Source organism: Lampetra fluviatilis, chromosome 5 (assembly GCF_964198595.1).
Source record: "Lampetra fluviatilis chromosome 5, kcLamFluv1.1, whole genome shotgun sequence".
NCBI classification, from domain to species: Eukaryota; Metazoa; Chordata; class Hyperoartia; order Petromyzontiformes; family Petromyzontidae; genus Lampetra; species Lampetra fluviatilis.
This window is the reverse complement of record NC_136279.1, coordinates 9,371,680-9,394,118: the sequence shown is the minus strand read 5'-3', so window position 1 is coordinate 9,394,118 and position 22,439 is coordinate 9,371,680. Positions and strand designations below refer to the sequence as shown.

Below are 22,439 nucleotides of genomic sequence, written 5' to 3'. Positions count from 1 at the left end.
CCATGTGTGTATTGGTATTGCAGCATTTCATGTACCGTGCCAAAATCCCAGCAACTATAATTTTAGTCCAGACATTAATTCAAGATAACAGTGGCAAGTGGTATTTGAGCCCAGCCTGGGCCTCCCCTAGGTAGACTCAGTGTACAATTAGTATCGGCTGTAGTGTGGTTAACATCAACACTGAAGAGAAACATATGCCCAGACAAGGTGATGGTTCCATCCACTCCCTAATATGCTACGCTGGCTATAATAGGCACTTACTAAAATAATTGTAAGGCTGATTTGAGATCTGCATCAATGCACCTTTGTCCCCATGTACCTGTGTTTCTGTGTCTTCCTGTGTGCACCACGAACCTGGGGAATTGCGCGTGAACAACTTCTCCAGGTGTACAACATCACAGCATACTCCTGTCCTTCCTCCAGCATCTCGTTCTACACAAATCACCGTCATAATCATCATCTCCACAATCATGTTCAGCTATACTGTCGACTACATGCATTCTAATGCATTACCATGTACATCCCAATCAGCATAAACACATTTACTGTTATGGTATTATTATGGTCGACATTAACATCAAGGTCATCATAGAAACAACCACCATTACATACTCCACCATCAGTAACAGTCATTAGATCCTCGAACATTCCAACTTCAACCACATCACCACCATCACGTGACCATTTACAAAACCACTCAACCATTTACAAAACCACTTGCACCAACAACCATACCAGTCACCAATTTTACCATCAGGACCACTGATATCACCTATCTTACCATCACCACCATTCCCACCACTACCAAATCATCAACATTACTGTTATTAACAATTCCACCAGAACCACTAATTTCAACATCTGCACCATCAACATTAATTCCATCGTCACAAACTTCACCATCATCACCAACTCTACAATCACTACCACTACATCACCCAACCCACCTCAATCACCAACAGCACCAACACAATCACAACCTTTGCCACCCCCATCTCCACAAGCGCTGTGACCGCCATATGAATGTATGTTGAACTTTTTTCGCACCATACGTAGCCAACCATGGTAATCGGAGGTGCGGGAAGACAACAAACTAAACACAAAATGCATGGACCCACCATGCCTGAGTGCACGGTTGCCTGCTCGATGTAGCGCGCAATCCCCGTCACAAACGCATTGCGGTCTTCAAAGTTGGTGTCGAAGTTCGCCTGTGGTAAGTGGAGACACAACAGGTTCATTCTCAAACAGCTTGTTCACCGTTCCCCACCACATCAGTTAATTGCCCCCATTATCCCGTTACAGCAGCACCCGGTTACCAAATTACCTGGTAGAGGATGGAGGAGGGTGGAGGCTCGATGCACGGCTGCTGGTCAGGCAGGGGCAGCTCCTCAAGCAGGTCCACGTTGGACAAGGCGTCCTCCAGGCTCACCTGGGCCTGCGCCATGTTCATCTGGTTTGTCTGGACTCGCCTGGTTCACGGAAGTCACTTGAGTAGACCTGGAATCACATATTAATGGTCCGGTGTATGATAAGAGAATGCAATATCAAATTTCATCTCTTGCCACGTAAATTATTAAATCGATCTATTTACAATTTTTTTTTTTGCTGGAGACGAATTCCTTTTTTGGTGTAAAAATATATACACAATAAACATGAAACGTAACCAGCAAGTCATATCGCCTTGTATTTGCAGATTACTGGGCATGTGGCGATTCAATTAACTTTCTTTCGGTAAAGTCACGTAGATAGGTTCAAATAAAATAACAAAAAGTAACAAAAAACTCCGACGTTTCGATTGCACTATGACGTTTCGATCGCAACACAAGCGGTCGTCTTATTCCTGAAGACGACCGCTTGTGTTGCGATCGAAACGTCGTAGTTTTTTGTTATTTTTTGTAATTTTCTTTGAACCTATCTACGTGACTTTACCGAAAGACCCAAGAATATACATTATGTTGTTGGTTCCATTTCTCGTAATTTTACGTAGTTATATTCACTCAATTAGCCAAAATTTGCATAAATACATATACCATTTGCTTATAATTTGCAAACATTAATACATAATCAGTTCTCACATACATAATTTGATGCATATATATTGTAGGATAATACATAATTTTATTAGAACAATCGATATATGTCTCAAAGTTACATGTTTCTGAAGGTAAAAATATAACATATACGATGCAAAGATATTAACAGTTATAGATGTGGCATGGTCGTATGCCTCCATGTGTGAAAATGTTTCAACCTCACGTAATAAACCTTTAACCATTCATAAAAAATTATGATTATTCTACTGTTTGAAAAGGGGCACTTCCCGCATTTGAGTGAATCACGTTTCCCTGCATTGAGATGCACGGACACAGCCCACGACACTGAAAACGAATCATCAATCTTACGTAGGTAATGATGTTTTCCTGAAGAAATTGGTTTCTTGGATTTCTAACTATGCTCTTTGAACCAGACTAAATCAGTTGATAATTTTCTCCAGGCTGTATGGATTCTTCTCACCCATAACAACATACAATACACAAAACCAGTCCTAAATGTACAATAGATTTTTAGATTGTCCTAATGATGAGAATGGTACAGGAATTGTATGAATATTCGTACAACAGGTCCACACCCATATGACTTTAACTAGTCCGCAAAGCAATGTGGTTCCGGTGTGGCGTCAGTACCACCACAGCTTCCCCTCACACCCACGCACACAACCCACCACAGGCACACATACAGCCACCAAGGGGTACATGAACACGCACACACTCAAAACACCATCCACCAGTGACACACTCGTATACTCAACACTTCATAAATCCACCGGGAGGCATACATACTCATGACACACATACACACTGCACACATCACACAACCACCACCAGTGGCACACAAACAGGCACATATACACACGTAAATCCTCAAATGACCACACAGCCACCAGTGGCACGCACAATGAACACTCCACGAAGCTACTGGTGGCACACTCGTACACTCAACACACTATATAGGCAACAGTGGCACAATCACACACATGCCCGACAACGAATACACCACACTCCATAGCCATGCGTGGAACATTAATGTTGTTTTTTGCTGGTCGCTTGACGTTGTGGGCCTTTGGGCTTGTGCTCAGCAATTGTGTTAAAAAAAAAAAGCACACGCGCAACAAATCCCACAGCCTTCCGGTGGCATGCGCACACAAAATACAGTATATGTACACTGTAATTAATCAGGATAGCGGGGAGAGCCATTTTAAAGAACAAGCTCAATAATCCGGGCTTAAAAACCCCAGAATACCAAGAAACCAACTCCTTCAGGATGACTCCAGCAGCAATTATCATCACGTAATTAATGCGTTTGATGTAAATGTATTTTATGTTACAGATTAAATGTTAGTATTAATTGACTGTACAACAAATACGTTTAATACTGCGTTTTATTTTATCATTTAATATGGCTATGCTACCTGTGTTGAGGGGGAATGTGGGGCAAGTGACACAGAGGTTTGCGCACTACGCAATTATCCCGGCCACCTTTAGTTTAATTCCTGGCAATTTCTAAACCATTGGTGAGTGTTATCTAAACCAGTCCCAAACGACTATATTACCGATCCATAATGACCAGCATAGTAAGGTATGGTAAACCAACCACCATGACCAACACGATGTGGGGAGGCATGCATCCAGCAGTGTATTGACAAAGCATTGTAAATTAGGAATATTTGAACGCTACATGTATTCGTGGCTCAACACGGTTTATATTACCTATATAATTATAAACATCCAATACACATGTACAATAAACTATGTATATGCATTCTGTATACTATAATAATTCGCTTTGTGTATGTATGCACTATATTATACAATTCAAAAGTGTAACTAAATAAATACTTCAATTAGTCTCTCCACGCCCAAATATAAACATAGTTTGAGCCTTCCGTACTTCCGATCAATATTTAACTGTAGCACGTCAGTACCTTCTTCATCATAACATATTATATAGTATAAGTACATATGCGGCCATTTTTAAAATCCACTGCCGGATAAGGGCCCCCCATGCCGTGAGGGTGATGTGCGGTATATTATCATACTTCACTGCATTAAGCAGTGTGGATTTTTGAAAGTGGGGCGCATCAAGGTGAGAGCAGAGTACAGCACAACAGTGGATTATGCTGCATTGCCCACAACATAGCTACCACAGCATCACATTACACCTGTTTTATGCATGGTCACTCATCCAAGCACAATCTGTGCTCAACCTGTCCAGCTTTTGAGACGCTACAAAATCGGTTTCTGACAAGATTGGAAGCTTTGGTCATAGGCTATTATATACAGTACAGTAGAATCTGGATATAGGCACATCGTATGAGTACAGCTCATAACAGGAACACATCCTTACTGGTGGGTGAGAGGAAACGGGCAACTCTAACACAAGCACATTTCGCATATAAGTAACACCTCCCCTTGCTCCAAAAGTGCGTGCTTATATCCAGCTTCTCCTGTCGATGCAATGGTTAAGTTTGTATTATATATATCAATGGTTTAGATTATTATCTGTAATATCTGTGCCATATTGTTCCGTGCTACTTGTCTCCCTCTATTCGCCAGTATGCCCAACAGAGGAACTATCTATTTTGGCGTTGCTGAACTTCTCTACATCCCACAGGCACGCGAGGCATTCAAATAAGAAACATATTTTGCACGTGTTTTTTAGCTTTACGCTCGCTGGTAGAATGCTCGTCCCTTTGAATTTATAAAAGTTGACTCCTTTCCTGCATTTACAATTAAGGGACCGTCCTTAAATGACGTCACGCGATTTTTGACGATTTTTGACCCCCCCCCCTCGTCACACGGCGTCACAAAAAGTCAGACCCCCCCTCAAATATGACGTCACATAGCTCTGCCCCCCCCCCCCCCAAATAAAACATGCTTCAAATCGCTTTAAACTATTGTCATTGTAGTGCGTATTTAATGTAGCGCTGCACTCTGATACTGTAGGAGTGTTGCTATAACAATTAGTGTCAGTTTTACTCCTTGTAAAAAGGTGTCAGTTTTGTTGCCAGATAAAAGGGTAAAAAAACTATTATCACAATTAGTGTTGTTATAACAATTCCATATTTATTTAAAGTAGCGCATATTAATGTGACGTCACATTTCTCAAACCCCCCCCCCCCCTCGTCACACATCGTCACAAATGTCTCCCCCCCCCCCAGGTGCGTGACGTCTTTTATGGACGCCCCCCAAGCTGAAAACATTTAGCGAAAGGTTTATGGGGAATCTCTTATGCATTTCCTATTTTTATGTCTTCAATTCAAGCGAAATATTATGGATTTACACTGATTGAGTGATTTTTAATACGAATTATGTTTTATCTTCGTTTTGCATTATTGCAGTATTTCAGGATGCTGACATGGTGTACTGGAACGGTTCAGGTACAGGAATCGCTCGCCACTGATTTTAGCCTTTGCAGGGTCTCAAACTCATGTTATCCGAGCTTATAGTTCCGTGCAAACAATTGTGCGCACCCCTTCCCCACTACACACAGTTTAACTATTGTGCAGCCATCCTACTGAATGTATTTAGTAGTAAGCATAGTGGACATGCAACCAGGGATTCAAGAACCGAATGGCTCACAGGGCTATACCTTATAAATGAACTTGAACTTGAAACTTGGTTACCAGATCGTTGATCTAGCATGGCAATGGAAACAATGGGCAGGATATTTAACACCCCCCCCCCCCCGCTTCTGTCCACTAAGCACCATAAACGGATTCACCAATCAGTCGACTGCCAGGAGGTATATGACAGGGTAAAGTGTGGATACCCCCAGCTATTTTTAAATCCTTTATATTAAGTTCACTTGCTTGCTTGCTTGCGCGCTTGCTTGCTTGCGCGCTTACAACCGTGCAAATCTTTCAGTCGTTTTTTTACCCACTTCCCGTGATCCAATCGAGCTGACATTTTGCACATAGACTCGTTGTGCATGACAATTAATTTTCGTGAAATTTTTTTCTCCAAAATGTTACACTTTTTAGGAAAAAAAAATTATATGTCATTACCAATTGCTTAATGGTGGCAAGCAATCATCTGACCCATAGGTGACAGCCATCTCAAGCCAGAGGACAAGAGGACTCTAGCCGCCACGCATATAAAGGATTTATAGTGAAAAACTTTGTTTTTATGAGTTAATTTTTAAATCCTTTATATTAAGTTCGCTTGCTTGCTTGCGTGCTTGCTTGCTTACGACCGTGCAAATCTTTCGGTCGTTTTGTAACCCACTTCCCGTAATTCAATCGAGCTGACATTTTCCACAGACTCGTTGTGCGTGACAATTAATTTTCGTGAAAAAATTTTTCCAAAATTTTACACTGTTTAGGGAATTTTTTTAAAATGTTTAATTACCAATTGCTTAATGCTGGCAGACAATCATCTGACCCATAGGTGGCAGCCATCTCAAGCCAGAGGACGAGAGGACTCTAGCCGCCACGCATCTTGCCAGCTTGGAAGAGTAGGCGAAATACCTCACTAGAGGACCTCTCTGGAGCTCCCTGCAATGGCGGTCCTTCCACCAGCAGTGCCACAGGAGCATGAATTGCAGGCCTGTACCTTAACATTTTATTACCGTATTTTCAATGGTTTTATATTCATTGCATTGATTCTCTTGTAAACTAGTGTTTTATAACGAATACATTGCATTTGTGTTTCATGGCTGCACGCTAAAAAATGTGTCATGAATTGCTTGTATATTATATGTAGGTCATGACTGACCTACATATACTATTCTAACAATGTTTGTTTAGAGTGGTGAGAAAGCTCATTTGGCACAACAAATATCCCGTCTATGGTTATAAACACAATAGTCCGAAAACCCAAATTATTATAGGCAAAAAAATCACATTATAACAATTTTAAGATCAAAAGTACATTTTGGGAGCCCCAAAAAGTGGGTGGCAAAATGTTTGAACATTTTTTATTTTAACCCAAGCTGACACACGTTTGCATCTGAGGGTTTTTGAGGATGCTGAATCCCAATATCTTCATTTAAAAATCCGAAAACAATTCTGATATTGAGCTCCTATTCCCCTATATTGAGGGACTGCTTTTTTACTAACACATTCAAAAGTTATCATCTAAATTATATCCACGGTGCCGACACAAATATACCATCACTTTTCTGCTCTATAATCGTAAACCTGTTTATGGAGGCTGAAACCTGTGTTGTGAATTGCGATGAAAAATAAAGGTTGTGAAAACGATGATAAATAATCGTGCCATCCCATCACAGACAAACACGACACTGTACAAATTAATACATTCAGTAGTATGCCTGCACAAATAGTGAAACTGTGTGTAGTGGAGAAGCGGTGCGCACAATTGTTTGCAGAGAGCTATAAACTCAGCTAACATGAGTTTGAGTCCCTGGGAAGGCTAAATCAGTGGCGAGCGATTACTGTACCTGAACCGGTCCTGCCACCCCCACTCACCCTTCACCAGCCCGCATTGACCAGTGTGGGGAAGTATGGTGAAATAACCCCCATGAATCTCACGGCGTTGGAGAGAACTCCATCCAGTAGTGGATTGGCATAGACATGATTAAAAATTCTGTACGGTTAATATAAAAATGTGTCGACGATAAAACACTGGTGGAAGTGGTAGAGTACATTAGTATGGCTCAATGAGCTCGCACAATAGCCCAAGACAACGTCTCCCTCATAGAAACTCTCATGCTCTATATAATACAACACGAAACACCAAATAGATGGAACCAATGGTGGGTAATCACACAATACTCTTTGGTTCTCTCGGTAAAGTCACGTAGGTAGAAAAATATAGATCACGTCGTTTCGATCGCAACACAAGCAATCGTCATCTGGTGGGACAACCACAGCAAGAAAAAACTGCTAAAGTAGGCGCTCTTTCAACCTACGTGACTTTACCGAAATAACCAAAGAGTATGGATTCCTGCAGTCAGGAAAGCTTCAAATCAAGATTTAATCACACAATGATTGCGTGCATTATAAATAATTATGAGCGTAATGGTCAGAGTTAACACTGTGACTTCGTCGGGGTTAAATGAGCACGCGATTAGAAACCATCAGAGGTGTGGACTCGAGTCATGTGACTTGGACTCGAGTCAGACTCGAGTCATGAATTTGATGACTTGCGACTCGACTTGGACTTGCATAACAATGACTTTGTCCCACCTATGAGATGTGGACTCGAGTCATGTGACTTGGACTCGAGTCAGACTCGAGTCATGAATTTGATGACTTGCGACTCGACTTGGACTTGCATAACAATGACTTTGTCCCACCTCTGGAAACCATAACATCGGCCGATTCCAGAAGACGAAATAAACACTGTAATGCAAAAATACACCACGCATAAATACGATTGACACCGATATATAACATCATAAGGCTACATATATGATTAACACCGTCAAAGAAAACAACAACACGAAACCAGTGCCAATATATTTAGTCTGACCCACCAAATCATCCACAACATGCACCCCGGCGTCCGAAGATATCGCAAGCTCGGCAGATTGAAGCCGACACGGCGCCTTAGGTGTCACAGGCTGCCACTGAGCTACGCGATGGTCAGCAGAAGGCATTATATATACATATATTTAAAACAAAACATGTATTAAATTTCGATTTAAAGCTTTCGTGACTGCAGGGATTCATCTTGGTTCTTTCGGTAAAGTCACGTAGAAGGGAAATAATAAAAATAAAACATAATAAAATAAAATTCTCACGACGTTTCGGCCACAACACAAGCAGCCGTCCTCAGGTGGCAGCGTATTTAAAGCTGGGTGGGAGAAGAGCGCCTTGACAAAGGAGTTTACATATCAACAGAACAATTTAGCATTCAATAAGCTGTGTTAATGTGAGAGAATTAGCATGCAACTGGGAGATTAGCATGTTAATGTGAGGATTTACCATGTAACTGAGAGATTAGCATGATGTTAATGTGAGGAATTTGCATGTAACTGGGAGATTAGCACAATGTTAAAGTCAGAAATTAGCATGTAACTGGGAGATTAGCATGATGTTAATGTGAGGAATTAGCAAGTAACTTGGAGATTACCATGATGTTAATGTGAGGAATTAGCATGCAACTGGGAGATTAGCATGATGTTAATGTGAGGAATTAGCATGTTACTTGGAGATTAGCTTACTGTTAATGTGAGGAATTGGCATGTGACTGGGAGATTAGCATGTTAATGTGAGGAATTAGCATGTGACTGGGAGATTAGCTTACTGTTAATGTGAGGAATTTGCATGTAACTGGGAGATTAGCATGATGTTAATGTGAGGAATTAGCATGCAACTTGGATATTAGCATGTTAATGTGAGGAATTAGCATGTAACTTGGAGATTAGCATGATGTTAATGTGAGGAATTAGCATGTAACTGGGAGATTAGCATGATGTTAAAGTGAGGAATTAGCATGTAACTGGGAGATTAGCATGATGTTAATGTGAGGAATTAGCATGTAACTGTGAGATTAGCATGATGTTAACGTGAGGAATTAGCATGTAACTGGGAGATTAGCATGATGTTAATGTGAGGAATTAGCATGTAACTGGGAGATTAGCATGATGTTAATGTGAGGAATTAGCATGTAACTGGGAGATTATCATGATGTTAATGTGAGGAATTTGCATGATGTTATGCTTCCAACGTGAGCAGCGCAGGTCAAATGACCGACCCGGGGCACGGCGGCGGCGTGTGGGAGACTCATCCAGCAGTGGACAAGTACCTGCGTGGGTGCCCCAACTTAGAGTCTGGCTCAAAGACCCCCCCCCCCCTACTACCCCGACATGCAAACCCAACAAACCCCCCCCATCTCTCTCCATCTCTCCGCAATGTGTTTGAACAGCGGCTAAAATTGAACGATTTTTACGTTAAAACAAAAGACGCCACAAAAAAACCCGTGTTTGTTTGTTTGTTACGTCGGCAGCGGCAGCTTCAACGCCGCACTGACAGAAGGGGACCTCAAATAAACGCGTCGAGTTTTTGTTGATGTTAACATCTTTATAACGCGACACGAAAACACTGAATTCGCCACACGGAACGGGGATGAGGAGGATTACAAAATCGTCGAGCAAAGCCGGCGAGAGCCTCACGGGAAAAAATTAAATTCCCGCTCCCCTAAAAACGTAGAACGACAAATGCAATCAACATCTCAACAGGCGATTACAATGAGTACGGTATGTTAAATTCTACAATCATTCTTATTATTTATTCCTCAATGGTTTATTGCAAATTGACAGCGGCCCTCACCGTTACACCGGGAGCGCGGCAGCGGCGACTCGCCCCTCCGTCGACGGGCCCCTGTTCATTGGAGCGGACGCGGTCACGTGAGCCGCTCGCGACCAATGGGGGCTCGCGTCTCGTGGGGGGATTTCGGACCCCCGCCACCCACCCCTGTCCTCCGCCACCCACCCCTGACCCCCCACCCCTGTCCCCCCCCACCCCTGACCCCCACCCCTGTCCCCCCCACCCACCCCTGCCCCCACCCACCCCTGACCCCCCGCCAGCTGGTGCACCGTGGCGTTTTTTTGGTGGGAAGCGAGGTTTGTGTGAGGCTGGTGAAGTGAGAGTGCACCGACCTCCACCGACCTACACCAGCGTGCACCGGCGTGCACCGAACTACACCGGGGTGCACCGACCTGCCTGTGTTGCACTATGCTCGGTTGCGCTGGGTTTTACAAGAGGTTGCCTCAGGTGAACTAGGATGGGCTGTACTGGGTTGCACTACCTTGCACTAGCATGCATTGGGTTGCACTGGGTTGCACTGGGTTGCACGAGGTTGCACTGGGTTGCACTAGCATGCACTGGGTTGCACTAGCATGCACTGGGTTGCACTAGCATGCACTGGGTTGCACTGGCATGCACTGGGTTGCACTAGTATGCACTAGGGTTGCACTAGCATGCACTGGGTTGCACTAGTATGCACTGGGTTGCACTAGCATGCACTGGGTTGCACTAGTATGCACTGGGTTGCACTAAGATGCACTGCACTGCATCAGTATGCATTCGATTGCACTGAGTTGCACCTAGTTGCACCGAGTCAAAATTCTGTACCCAGGAATACCTCAATCGAGTATCAAGATTCTTTTCAGGAGGTTCATTTATCGGGATGCTTGACCCTTTGCCTTGTACGGAGTGTTTCGCTTCACGTGGGAGGAAACTGGTGCATCCAGAATGAAAGCACAACACTCATGAATCTGCGCTGACGAGCGCACGAATCCACTTGCTGTACTGCCATCTCCTGGTTCAGCTCGCAGGCTCAACGTGCCAGGCGTGATCCACCAAACCCCACCGAGGTGGAGATGGATCTCGGGTGTGCGATACTACTGCTCTGCATTCCCGTGAATGGGAGAGCAGTGTTTAACGAGAACCAGGAATGAGTGTAATAAGACCCTGCGTGCCTTAATCTGTCCCATTTAGCCTCTGGGATTTACATTGAACACTGTGACTACCAAGGGAGCCTTGGTCTGGTTCTAAGAATCCCAGGTTTGTCTTGGTGTGGTTCTAGGAGCCTCAAGCCCTACCCTAATGGCTGCTATACATTTCCACATAAGCCACTCTGTGGAGCTGTCATTTGTGGCCAGGTCTCTTCTGAAGAAGAGCTGTATCGCTGTGGGCCTTACCTGGTCAAATAAATAAAAAATAGTTTAGTTTTATTGATGGACATTATTTGAAGTCTGTGAGGCTCTGCCATTATCATCGAGCCCTAAGAATTCAAAAGGGGCCTTAGTCTGACTTTGATTCTCAGACACGAACCCTGCATCCCTAAGACACCAAAGGGAGCCTTAGCTTTGCCTTCACCGTGGGCATTGACACTGAACCCTCGGAAAGCCTTAGTCTGGGTCTATGAGCATCAGATATTAACTCTGAACCTTTACAATCATAAGGATGCCTTTAGTCTTGTTTTCATACTGTACATTAACTTTTAACTAAAACAATAGTAACGGTGCCTTAATCTAGCTATGTTATCCCCAGGTATTAACATTACTGAACCCCAACAATCCCACTGATGTTGTCCTATGGCTCTATGAGCTTCAGACCTTAACAATGAACCGAAATAATCTTGGAAATGCCTTTATGTGATGCTATGAACCTAGGGATTAATGTTGATCCCTGATGACCCTAAGGGTGCCTTCATTTACGCTTAATATTGGGCAAAAACGCTCAACTCAAAATAATAATTTCAACTTGTAACGACCCTGCACAGGATTCTCAGATGCGCGAGGAACCCAAGGACTCGGTCCTCGATATATGATAGTCTTATCGGCCGTTAATAAACTAAACTAAACTATTTAATTTTACCAGGTAAGATCCACTGAACTACGCAGCTCTTTTCGCAAGCGACCTGGCCACAAATGATAGCTCAACGAAGTGGCTGATCATGTGGAAATGTATAGCAGCCAAATACTCTAAATGCGTGTTTCTAAATGTTGAGGGGAAAACCGAAGGACCTGGGAGAACTTGCAAACTCCAAATATACAAGAGTCGTCAGGGTTGGGATCAAACCCACGCGAGGTAGTGAACATCTCGCCACCGTTGCCAGGGTATTTACATGGAGGAAACCAGAATGCCCTGAAAAAACTCACACATGAAGGGGGGCAACACGATCCCTTACATTTGCTGCATCACCTTCTCCTGGCAAACCAGGTTATGAGGTTATGACACCTCAATGCCCAAAGGGAGTTACACATTTGTGTCATTCACCAAACCTCACCTTTGGCTCAGAATTTATTGGTAGCTTTCGTCTGACGATGTGCCTCAGTCATGAACAATAAACCTTGAAGATCTTGACACCTGGTTCTGGGTTATTTTCATTCGGGGGGAGGGGGGGGGCTGCTGATTCTCTCAGGGAGTTTATAAATGGCCATATCGGGGCTATTGGGCAACACTTCAAGGTTCAAGGACCGGGTCTTAGGGTCACTGGCCATGGATAGGCCATTGATTCAGCGCCTCGGTGGTAAAAAGTAAAGGCACAGGTCCAGCCCTGCATTTACTTGCTCAAGCCACTGCTGGGTTTTGGGCCTGCACGAGATGACGCTTTAGGGAGTCAATCTGGACTGTATTTGACCTACTGTTCTACGCTGGTCAGACCTTTTGGAAGTGGAGGTACCTACACTTTACCCCAACACACAGGACCTGGCAATCAACTGGTTCACCCGTTTATACTACCTGGTGAACAGAGGAGGCGAGATTCAACTGCGGTACCGGGAGATCGAATCAAACGGACAACCTCTTGATTACAAGTCCAGTGAGCTCAGCATTACATCCCAACAACACCGTGGTGGTGAGAACTTATAAATAGCATCTCCGATCAGCGCGGTTGGTTACATACGGTGCAAAAGAAGTTCAACATACATACGTACAACATAGGCTTTGGATGCAAGAAACACACGACACAACTGGGCATAGTTAAAATATACACATATTTATAAATCAATCAGGAGCAGACCGATTCTTACAACACGAACGCCCCTAAGTTAATATACCGACGACACAGACGCGGTACAACTGTTGACACAAACATGGCCACCAAGGGGAGATGAGCAAGATAATGACAGAAAGACTGAAATGAGAGACTGATGTGGGTGAGAGACAGAAAGATGAGAGATAAGGAAAGGGGGGGACAAAACACATAATAATAAAGTTAATTTCTAAAGCATCTCAATGCCACTAAACCTCAAGACACTGTACAAAAATACTAAGAGAAAAGGTAACTCGGGCAAAGGGGGAAATGACGTGGCAAGCTGGCGAGAGAGAAACGTGACGGTGAGAGATGGATAAAGATTATCAAGGGAGAAATAAAAGAGAGATGAAGACACAAGCGAGAGACGGGTAGAGAGTCGAGGCATAGCTGTCGAGTGTGTAGGCAGTGCAACTGCGACAGGGGCCCAGACACCGGGCTATGAAGAGTGCGGAGGAAAATTGGAAAGGGGAGCCACGGTATTATTTGTACCAGGGCCGATGCCAACTACACTACACCACTGGGAGAGAGAGAGAGCGAGGAGAGAGACGGATTGATAATGGAGAGTCATCATGATGAGAGACACAATAAGGACATGATAAAAGATGAGATGAGTGAAGGGAAATTCATCACACAGTGATAAGTGAACTGAGATGAGAGAGAAATAAGAGAGGCAGGGAGAGAGATAGGAGGTGGAGGCAATGAATGGGGAGAAATAATCAGTAGAGGGTGGCATCTTAGGTGACACTATGCACACTGCCATCCCGCCTTGAGTGTCCAGCTGGCCCATTGTTTCAACGCCGTGGCTCGCAGTTTCTCACAGTGTCTCTCTGTGTGTCCTGCAGTGTGCCGTCATGTTTTAACATATATCTCAGCGTCTCTTCATTGCATTTCCCCATGTATCTCCCCACGTGTCTCCATCTCTCCCAGTGTCTCTCTCCGTGCGTCTCCCCGCATGTTGCTACTCGCTGTAGTCCTGCACGCACAGCGCCCGGATGCGGGGCAGCAGCTCAATGAAGGAGCAGCGCGACTCCGGCTTCTATGGGGTGGGGAAAACGGACAGCACACGCAGGTGAGCACAGCAGTGTGCGCAGGTGAGCACAAGGGTGTACGCAGATCATCACAGGGGTGTACACAGATCAGCACAGGGGTGTACGCAGGCGAGGACAGTTGTACACACACGTGTGGATATTTATGAGTGCATGGGTGTGTGTGGACGAGGGCATAGGTGTGCACCTGTGTGCACGTGGATTTGCATGGCAGTGCATGGGCATGCACATTTGTGCACATGTGCGTTTGTTTTGCAAACCTCTTGCCAGCAGTCCAGCATGATGCTGTAGGCGGTGGGGGGGGACAGCGCCGGCTGGTACAGGCGGCAGCCACGCAGAATCTCATCCACCACCTGCTGGTTTGACCATCCCTCGAAGGGCATGTGTCCCTCCGTGTATACCTCCCACATCAACACGCCTGCACACCAACGTCATAACCATCACCGCCATCACCATCGTCATCATAATCATCACCACTGACATCTCTGCGTGCAGCCATGTGTGCAGCCGTGTGTGCTTTGTGTCCGTACCAAAAGACCACACGTCAGACTTGGTGCTGAAGCGTGTGTACTGGAACACCTCCGGCGGGGACCACTTGACGGGGAACTTGGCGCCCATCGAGCAGGTGTACTGATCATCCAGCACGTACCTGTGCCGGGATGCACACGCACACATGGGGACAGGCACACAAGCACGGACTCCCACAGGAGCGAACACACACACAGACATTCATAGGGGCACGCACGCACGCAGGAGCACACACACACACGAGTACGGACACGGATGGCTGTGTGATGAAATATGATGGGTCGTAGTGAGATGTGATGAGATATGATGAGACTGTGTGATGAGCGATGGGTTGTGGCTACAATGAGTTATGACTCTGGGATTGAAGTGCGATGGATTGTAATGAGATGAGACGACGTGAGATAACACATGTTGAGGTGTAATTGCATGAAGGTGAGACTGATGAAATATCACTGTTAATTGGGTGTGATTGCGTGATGAGGTGTGACTCTTGTGTTATGAGGGAGTGAGTAAGGAGGTGTTGGGTGTGTGAAATGGTATGATATAGCAATGAGGTGTGTTGTGAATGAGGCATGATAGGATTGAGGTATGATGAGGTGTACGAGGAGGTAGGTGTACACGTGTCTCACCTCGTCATTCCAAAATCCGAAACTTTCACAATGTTACCCTCTCCCACCAGACAGTTCCGTGCGGCCTGACACACAAACACACGCCAGGTTATTGTCACCGTGGTCAGCCATGACCAATCCACTGCTGGATAAAGGCCTCTCCCCAAGCTGCCACCCATCCTGATATTAAACAATCCATATTAGCCACTGCACACGAGTAGAGTTCGTCGCTCCATCTCCGCAATGCTTTCTCCTTGGTTGCCACCCCATCGTTATTCTCAGCCACCAGCCATCGTCCCTGAGTGACATGTTCTGCCCAATCTCACTTTTCTTAACAGTTAATATGATGCTCTCAGATCCACAAGTGCCTCATTGTGTCTCTCCGCATCATACTTGGCATTCACCTCTCCATCCTTCTTTGTGCACTCTTCAGTTTTTTTTATTCCACGTATTCTTTGTCAATTTCCACGTAACCGATCCATATCTCCTGACCCGTATGCACTTAAAACAAGAGGGAAAAGTACTGTACCGCACACTAGGAGGTGAGTGGCCAGCACCACGCCTGACCACCTTTGTCTTTCTAGTAGTAATGTTTACACAGTGCACCAGATACTCATTTGAGGCCGAGTCGACCTAGGGGAGGCCAATGACCAGTTCAGATAATCGTCACTTGTGTTGGCCGTGAGTGGAAATCGAACTCGGGTAGCCGGGTTCGTATCGCAGCGCACCAATCGCTCCACTACCGGTCACCACTTTCACAAACACACACACGCAATTCACACACAACAATGTCACCCCACTCAGTGCCAGGCCAGGTGCACTGAGGTCACGTGAAGTTGTGGAAGGCTCATTGACAAGTGGTCACGAGACAGACCCTGGTGCTATGGGTTGACGGAGATGACTGGCAAATGCACCAGCTGTGCCCCCTATTGTGCCAACTTGCTGCAGTTTAACTGCACAGGGGGTCACACACACACATATCATTCTCTTACACACACACAAGCGCAGGGGTCGCACCAGGTCGCGGTGCAGGAACATCTTCGCCTCCAGGTAGCTCATTGCTTCGCACACGTCTAAGCAGATCTCGGCCATGAGCTCGGGCACTGTGGAGCCACGCTGAGCCTTCAGGAAAAGTTGCAGCGACCCCCCCGCCATGTACTCCGTCACGATGCACAGCGGCCGCTGCTGCGTGCACACCCCGTACAGCTGCACCAGCCGCGGGTGCGACAACTGCCTGTGGCGCATGCACACGCGCACGAGCAACAGCAAGGGGCGGCGCAACGACCATCAGCTTTGGCGTTGAGACCGTCGACGAGGCTGCCATCCCCCGGTGTGCCAGGGTATGAAGGCAGTACAGCAGCGGGTTAATTTCCACCCACATTTTTTGTTTTGTGAAGCAGCAGCAGCAGCGACGACAGTGGCAACAGCAAGAACCTGAGAGCAGCCGCGACAACAGCGGTAGCGTCATCAGCAGAAGGAGCAGTGATGACAGCGTCATCAGCAGCAGTAGTGGCAGCAGTAGCAGCGGCAGACGCAGAAAAAGCAGCGGTAGGGCACTGTTGCCTGCGATTATCGCACAGGGTTGCGTGCAGTTGTGTGAAGTTACATACGGTTGTGTGCTGTTGTTCGTGTGTGGTTGCACGTGGTTTTGTGCGGACAGGCATGTGATCATATGTGCAACGATCTGCGTGCGGTTGCACAAGAGCAATTGCGTATAATTGCGCGTGGCCACGCGTGATTACATATCGTGACACGTGGTTGCTTATGGTTGCGTGTGTGGTTTACTCACATCATGACCTTGGCCTCTTCGATGAAGTCCTCCTCGGACATGGCTCCCTCCTGGATCATCTTGACAGCAACTAACTTTCGTCTTTTCCACTGCCCTAACAATTCATTAGATCCAGCAACGACGAATCAGGATCTATACCGATTCATCAGCATCAATGCGGATGAATCACGCACAGTAATGATGATCAATAGCAATTAATCAGCAATTAGTCAGCAATTAATCAGGATCAACAACCTCCTATTATCACAGCTCGCTACGTATGGCGCGAAATAATTTCAACAAAGTCAGTTCTGCTTTTACGCGGTTTTCATCACGCGAATTTGATAAAACGCGATGAATGCATCAGGGAACACATTTCTTAGAACGCGGATGCGAATTGGATATAACGTGACTGAGTGAACAGAACTCCGTCGTGCGAGTAGGAATAAGCGCTTGTGCGGCTGCCTCGGTCGTAGCATCACCAAGGCGGGATGCTGTTGGATGCTTTTAGATGCTATTGACATGCCTCAGTCTTTGTTCAGCCTGCGTATGCATCTCACGTGTTATCGAGGACTGTCCTTTACCCTATGTTATTCATTCTAACGCGATTTTTCCATAACGCGGTGTTCTTCAGGAACGCAACTATCGCGTTACAGGAGAACAGACTGTACATCTATGACAGGTTTTTTTTATACAAACAATGATGTTTGTATAATGAATCAGGATCAATTGTGATTAATTAGGATCAGTAACTATTCATCAGTGGCCCGTTGCATAAAACACCTGAAGTGAAAATCTCTTCTAATTGGCACTCGTTTTATTTAGGTGGCACCAAAGGAATTTTGCACGAAACTTAATCACGCAGACCCCAAAATGACAGGCAGACCTCGCTTAACGCTCAAGATGCGTTCCTGGAGAAGTAAGCACGAACCGAATCAGCGCTAAAATAGTTCTTTTATACCACTGGATATATGGGGATGCGTTTCGGACGGTGTTATTTCTTTCATATCAGCAATATACGAGCGCTTCATTAGGGTGATGGAAGTAGCACTAATCTTCATCTTTCATATGGGTGATGTAGATGCAGAGCAACAACTACAATTTAGTATTCAGGTGGTCAAGCCAGACAACCGTGTGAGGAGCAACCGCGTGTATCGCTGTTACGTCTGTGGCCTTATAAAGCGAAGTATAGAATTCCCGACATTTCGGGCAATGGCCCTTCTTCAGCACACATGGAGAGGCCAGAGAGGTAGCGTGGGTCAGCCATCCAAAGACCATCAGGCTCAAACCAGCTTAGCTTAGGAGATCTGACGGGCTCAAACGCATTCCGGATGATTTGGTCAAAGGCTTGCGATTGCACGCAAATGGTGAAAAAGGTCAAAGTGCAGCCTTGCAATTGGTTGCTTCCGCTACTGCTGGCAGGAGGGCCTCTCCACTAGAGGGAGCCGGTGTAGCACACGAAATATAACGAGGTCGGGCACATTCTTCGTGATTTGGTTCCGGGTGAAGATCATGTAACTACCAATTAACCATAGGGCTGACGAATTGTTCTTGATGAACTGACGCAGGGTGCTGTGATGACGAATCCTCATCGATGAATGAGGGAGGGAGAGCAGGGGGTGACCTCACCGAGCCTCACGACCCCGTACTGTCCACTGCCGAGCTCGTGCATGAACGTCAACTCCTGGGGGTCGATCTCCCACTTCTCTACTCGCAGACACAGACACGCCGCGGTCATGCACACACACACACATACTCATGGCCACAACAACAACCGCCATTCGCCACGAAGTGGCGGTGACGTCACCACGGCACTTGTGCCAGGCTATGTGCACGTTAAGGCCACACACATGTGGTCACACACACAGTCACAAAGATGAACAAGCATACAGTGGACACATGTACAGTCACATACATACACTTAAGGTGATGATGCCAATGCTCTTGCAGATTCGACGAAGTGTTGGTGACAACTATGACGGTGGTAGTAATAATGATGGTGGTGGTGGTGATAATGATGACAGTGGTGATGATGGTGATAGTAATGATGTGATCAGTGATGGTGGTGATGTCTCACGGTAGCTGAATCCAACGGTTGTAGGAGCCTCGATACTCTGATGATTCACAGGATGTCTTAACCTCACGACGAGACCTGCACATATGCATAAAGACAAAGATCCCCCTTTAGCCATATAGACTGCTGGGGCACGTGCTATTAGCGAGCACCTACTCAGGCCGGCTCACCACTACCTCATGCACTGTGCTGGCCTGAATAGGTGGTCGCAGCTACACCACCTCTGAAGCCAGCACAGTGCACAAGGTGGTAGTGTAGCCTGTACCATTCTCAGCCGCCTTTGTCTCCCCATTGCTTGGTTCATATATTCACCACTGATGTTGGCATTGAGCGGGAACCGAACTTTGCTTGCTGGGTTCGTAGCGTATTGTGCTAACCACTACACTTTTTCTCCGACAAAAGACAAAAACAAAGATTCCCCATATAACCTGAATAGACTGGTGGGGCAAGTGCTATTATTGAGCACCTATAAGGGCCGGCACAGTACATGAGGGGTGGGTGACCAGCAGCGCCACGTCCGACCGCCTTTGTCTCCCTTGTGGCGACATTTACATACCGCACCAGGTACTCATTTGAGGCGGAGGCACCCTAGGGGAGGCCCAGGACCGGTTCAGATAATCGTCACTGGTGTTGGCCATGAGCGAGAATCAAACACAAGTAGCTGTGTTCAGAGTGCAGCGTGCTAACCAGCGTGCTAACCGCTGCACTACCGCTCCAACAGATATTTACACACACACTTACAATACTTGTGTAGAGGTGTAATTGTGTATGGGAGCGGATGGCAAACAAACACAAGGGGCGTGGTTAGGGCCGTACACATAGGAGGTGGCCACACCGACGTCCGCACCTGCATCCCCCACGGGCCCCTCCCGGGGGGGCCGCGGACTATAAGAGGGGGTGAGCCGGAGGGCTCGAGGTCGAGGTATCAGCTTTAACCAGCGAAGACGGAAGACCAGCTAGAATAGGCCCCGGAGCTCCCCTGGCTCGCTGTCCTTATCAGGGCCGACCAGGGCAAGCCGGTGGCGTGGCCCCGAGAGCCCAGACTGACGAGCAGGTCTGGGAACTCAGGGGGTCGGATCCCAGCTTGACCAGGGCTGGGACAGGTAGCCTCCCCTAGCTCCCTAGTGGAGGACTTGGGCTTAGGTTAGCGGGGCTTAGATGTTGTGTCTCCCTGTTAGCCGAGTAAGGGGACGTTACCCCTTAGGTCCTGTGTATACTCGCTAACTGTATACAAGTTGTGTTAATAAATAAGTGTGCCTCCGATCCCGTCGTCAAGCCTCCTGAGTAATTACTACACTTGTGCAAGTCTCTATGTGTCCCGATATGTATCTCCATGTCTTCGTATGTCCTAGTGTCCTGCATCCCAATGAATCCCCTTGTGCCCCCGTAGCCCCTAGTTGATGCCATCTTGTCTCTGTGTGCCTCCCATGTTGCTGTGTATCCATGCATGTCCCTGTGACTCCCCGTATGTCCCCGCCATGTCACCGTTTGTGTCTCCGTGTGTTCCTGTGTGTTCCCGTGAGTTCCCCCATGGCCCCGTATGTTCCCTTATATCCCTGTGTCTCTGTGTGTTCCTATGTGTGTGTGTGTCCCAATATGTGCCCGTGTCCTTGTGCTTTCCCCATGTGTTCACCCGAGTCCCCATGTTCCCATGTGTTCCCCCGTACCCGCGGCATTGTGTTGGTGGTACATGATGAGTTCTGGGATGCTGGAGAACACGTGCTTCTCTGCCAGGAAGAACTGACCCTGGACGTTCTCCTTGATGTGGTAATGCTTAATCGTCTCCCTGGAGACACACGGGGATGACAGGAGACAGAGAGGAGACACGGGCTCAACGTGGGGACATGGTGACACCAAGATCCAGGGACAGAGACAAGGGAAAACATGGCGTCACACGGATAGATATGCTGAGATACAGAGAGACGCGGGAACACGGAGTACAGGGAGACTGGGACACGGAGACAAGAGACACAAAAGAACAGGGGGGACACGGAGACAGAAAGACACGGGGACATTGGGACCCATGGACACCGAGACACGTACGTGGGCTTGGTGGTGAACACGGACACGGTGAACTTGCCCGGTTGACTCGAGTCTCTCACCATGTAGCCCCCGTCCTTACCCTGCACAACACCACCGCAGCCACGGCACGGTCACCGACACATGGCATGTGGTTCAAACGACGGTCACAAACGATTCATAAACCATAATCGGATCAGTCCTAGAACCATCGGAAAATGATCGCATTGTCATGTGACGAGGTTGGGATGGTTTGGTGGAATGTGGTTGACCCAGTGCGGTGCTAATAGTGTGAAGCGGTGTGGTGTGACGACGTGTTGTGGGCGTGGTGTGTGCTGTTACCTGTTGTTTTAAAAGCTGTTCAGCGCGGACTCTCGTGACGTCTTTACAAAACCACCTGTTACACACACACACCGTGCACACCTATATAGTACCTGTTGGCTATGTACGGTGCAAAAGAAGTTCAACATACATACGCTACACACCATGAACACCTATAGAATTGATTAGACACACACCACACTGTTATAATACCTGTTACACACATACCACACACACACCTATAATACCTATTCCACACTCACCACACACACCTACAACATGTTAGACACACACCACACACCCCGACAATACTTGTTACACACAGCACACGGGTGTGTGTGTCCTTATCGGTATGTGTCGGTTTGTGTTTTGGTATATCTGAGATGGGCTTATATGGTACAGGAAGACTTGGAGCCGATTGGAGTTGCCGCTGACTGGTATTAGCGGTATCAAGATTGGGCTCTGTGGAGGATGCTCGTGATGGACGCTACTGGGCAGCTGGAAGTAGTCGCCCTTCAACAACAACGGGCGGCAGAGGAGCGATGCTCACAACAACAGATGAAC

General features: G+C 46.6%; 2 protein-coding genes across 2 annotated transcripts in view; both read right to left on the bottom strand.

Moving 5' to 3' along the window:
• The window catches only part of LOC144932522 (cytoplasmic FMR1-interacting protein 2), a 34,487-nt gene extending 24,111 nt beyond the window's left edge, over window positions 1–10,376 (bottom strand). The window contains exons 1-4 of the mRNA XM_078856692.1: window positions 10,298–10,376; window positions 1,325–1,497; window positions 1,119–1,208; window positions 355–432 (exon numbers count right to left, since the gene is read on the bottom strand). Coding sequence (XP_078712818.1) covers window positions 355–432; window positions 1,119–1,208; window positions 1,325–1,450 — 294 coding nt within the window. The 5' untranslated portion in view covers window positions 1,451–1,497; window positions 10,298–10,376. The remainder of the gene's footprint in view (window positions 1–354; window positions 433–1,118; window positions 1,209–1,324; window positions 1,498–10,297) is intronic.
• Window positions 10,377–13,581: 3,205 nt separating this feature from the next.
• LOC144932528 (tyrosine-protein kinase Tec-like) overlaps window positions 13,582–22,439 on the bottom strand; it is a 39,329-nt gene continuing 30,471 nt past the window's right edge. The window contains exons 9-19 of the mRNA XM_078856704.1: window positions 21,897–21,951; window positions 21,579–21,658; window positions 21,203–21,321; window positions 19,539–19,613; window positions 19,091–19,168; window positions 17,483–17,576; window positions 16,711–16,927; window positions 15,715–15,779; window positions 15,088–15,206; window positions 14,818–14,975; window positions 13,582–14,547 (exon numbers count right to left, since the gene is read on the bottom strand). Coding sequence (XP_078712830.1) covers window positions 14,470–14,547; window positions 14,818–14,975; window positions 15,088–15,206; window positions 15,715–15,779; window positions 16,711–16,927; window positions 17,483–17,576; window positions 19,091–19,168; window positions 19,539–19,613; window positions 21,203–21,321; window positions 21,579–21,658; window positions 21,897–21,951 — 1,138 coding nt within the window. The 3' untranslated portion in view covers window positions 13,582–14,469. The remainder of the gene's footprint in view (window positions 14,548–14,817; window positions 14,976–15,087; window positions 15,207–15,714; window positions 15,780–16,710; window positions 16,928–17,482; window positions 17,577–19,090; window positions 19,169–19,538; window positions 19,614–21,202; window positions 21,322–21,578; window positions 21,659–21,896; window positions 21,952–22,439) is intronic.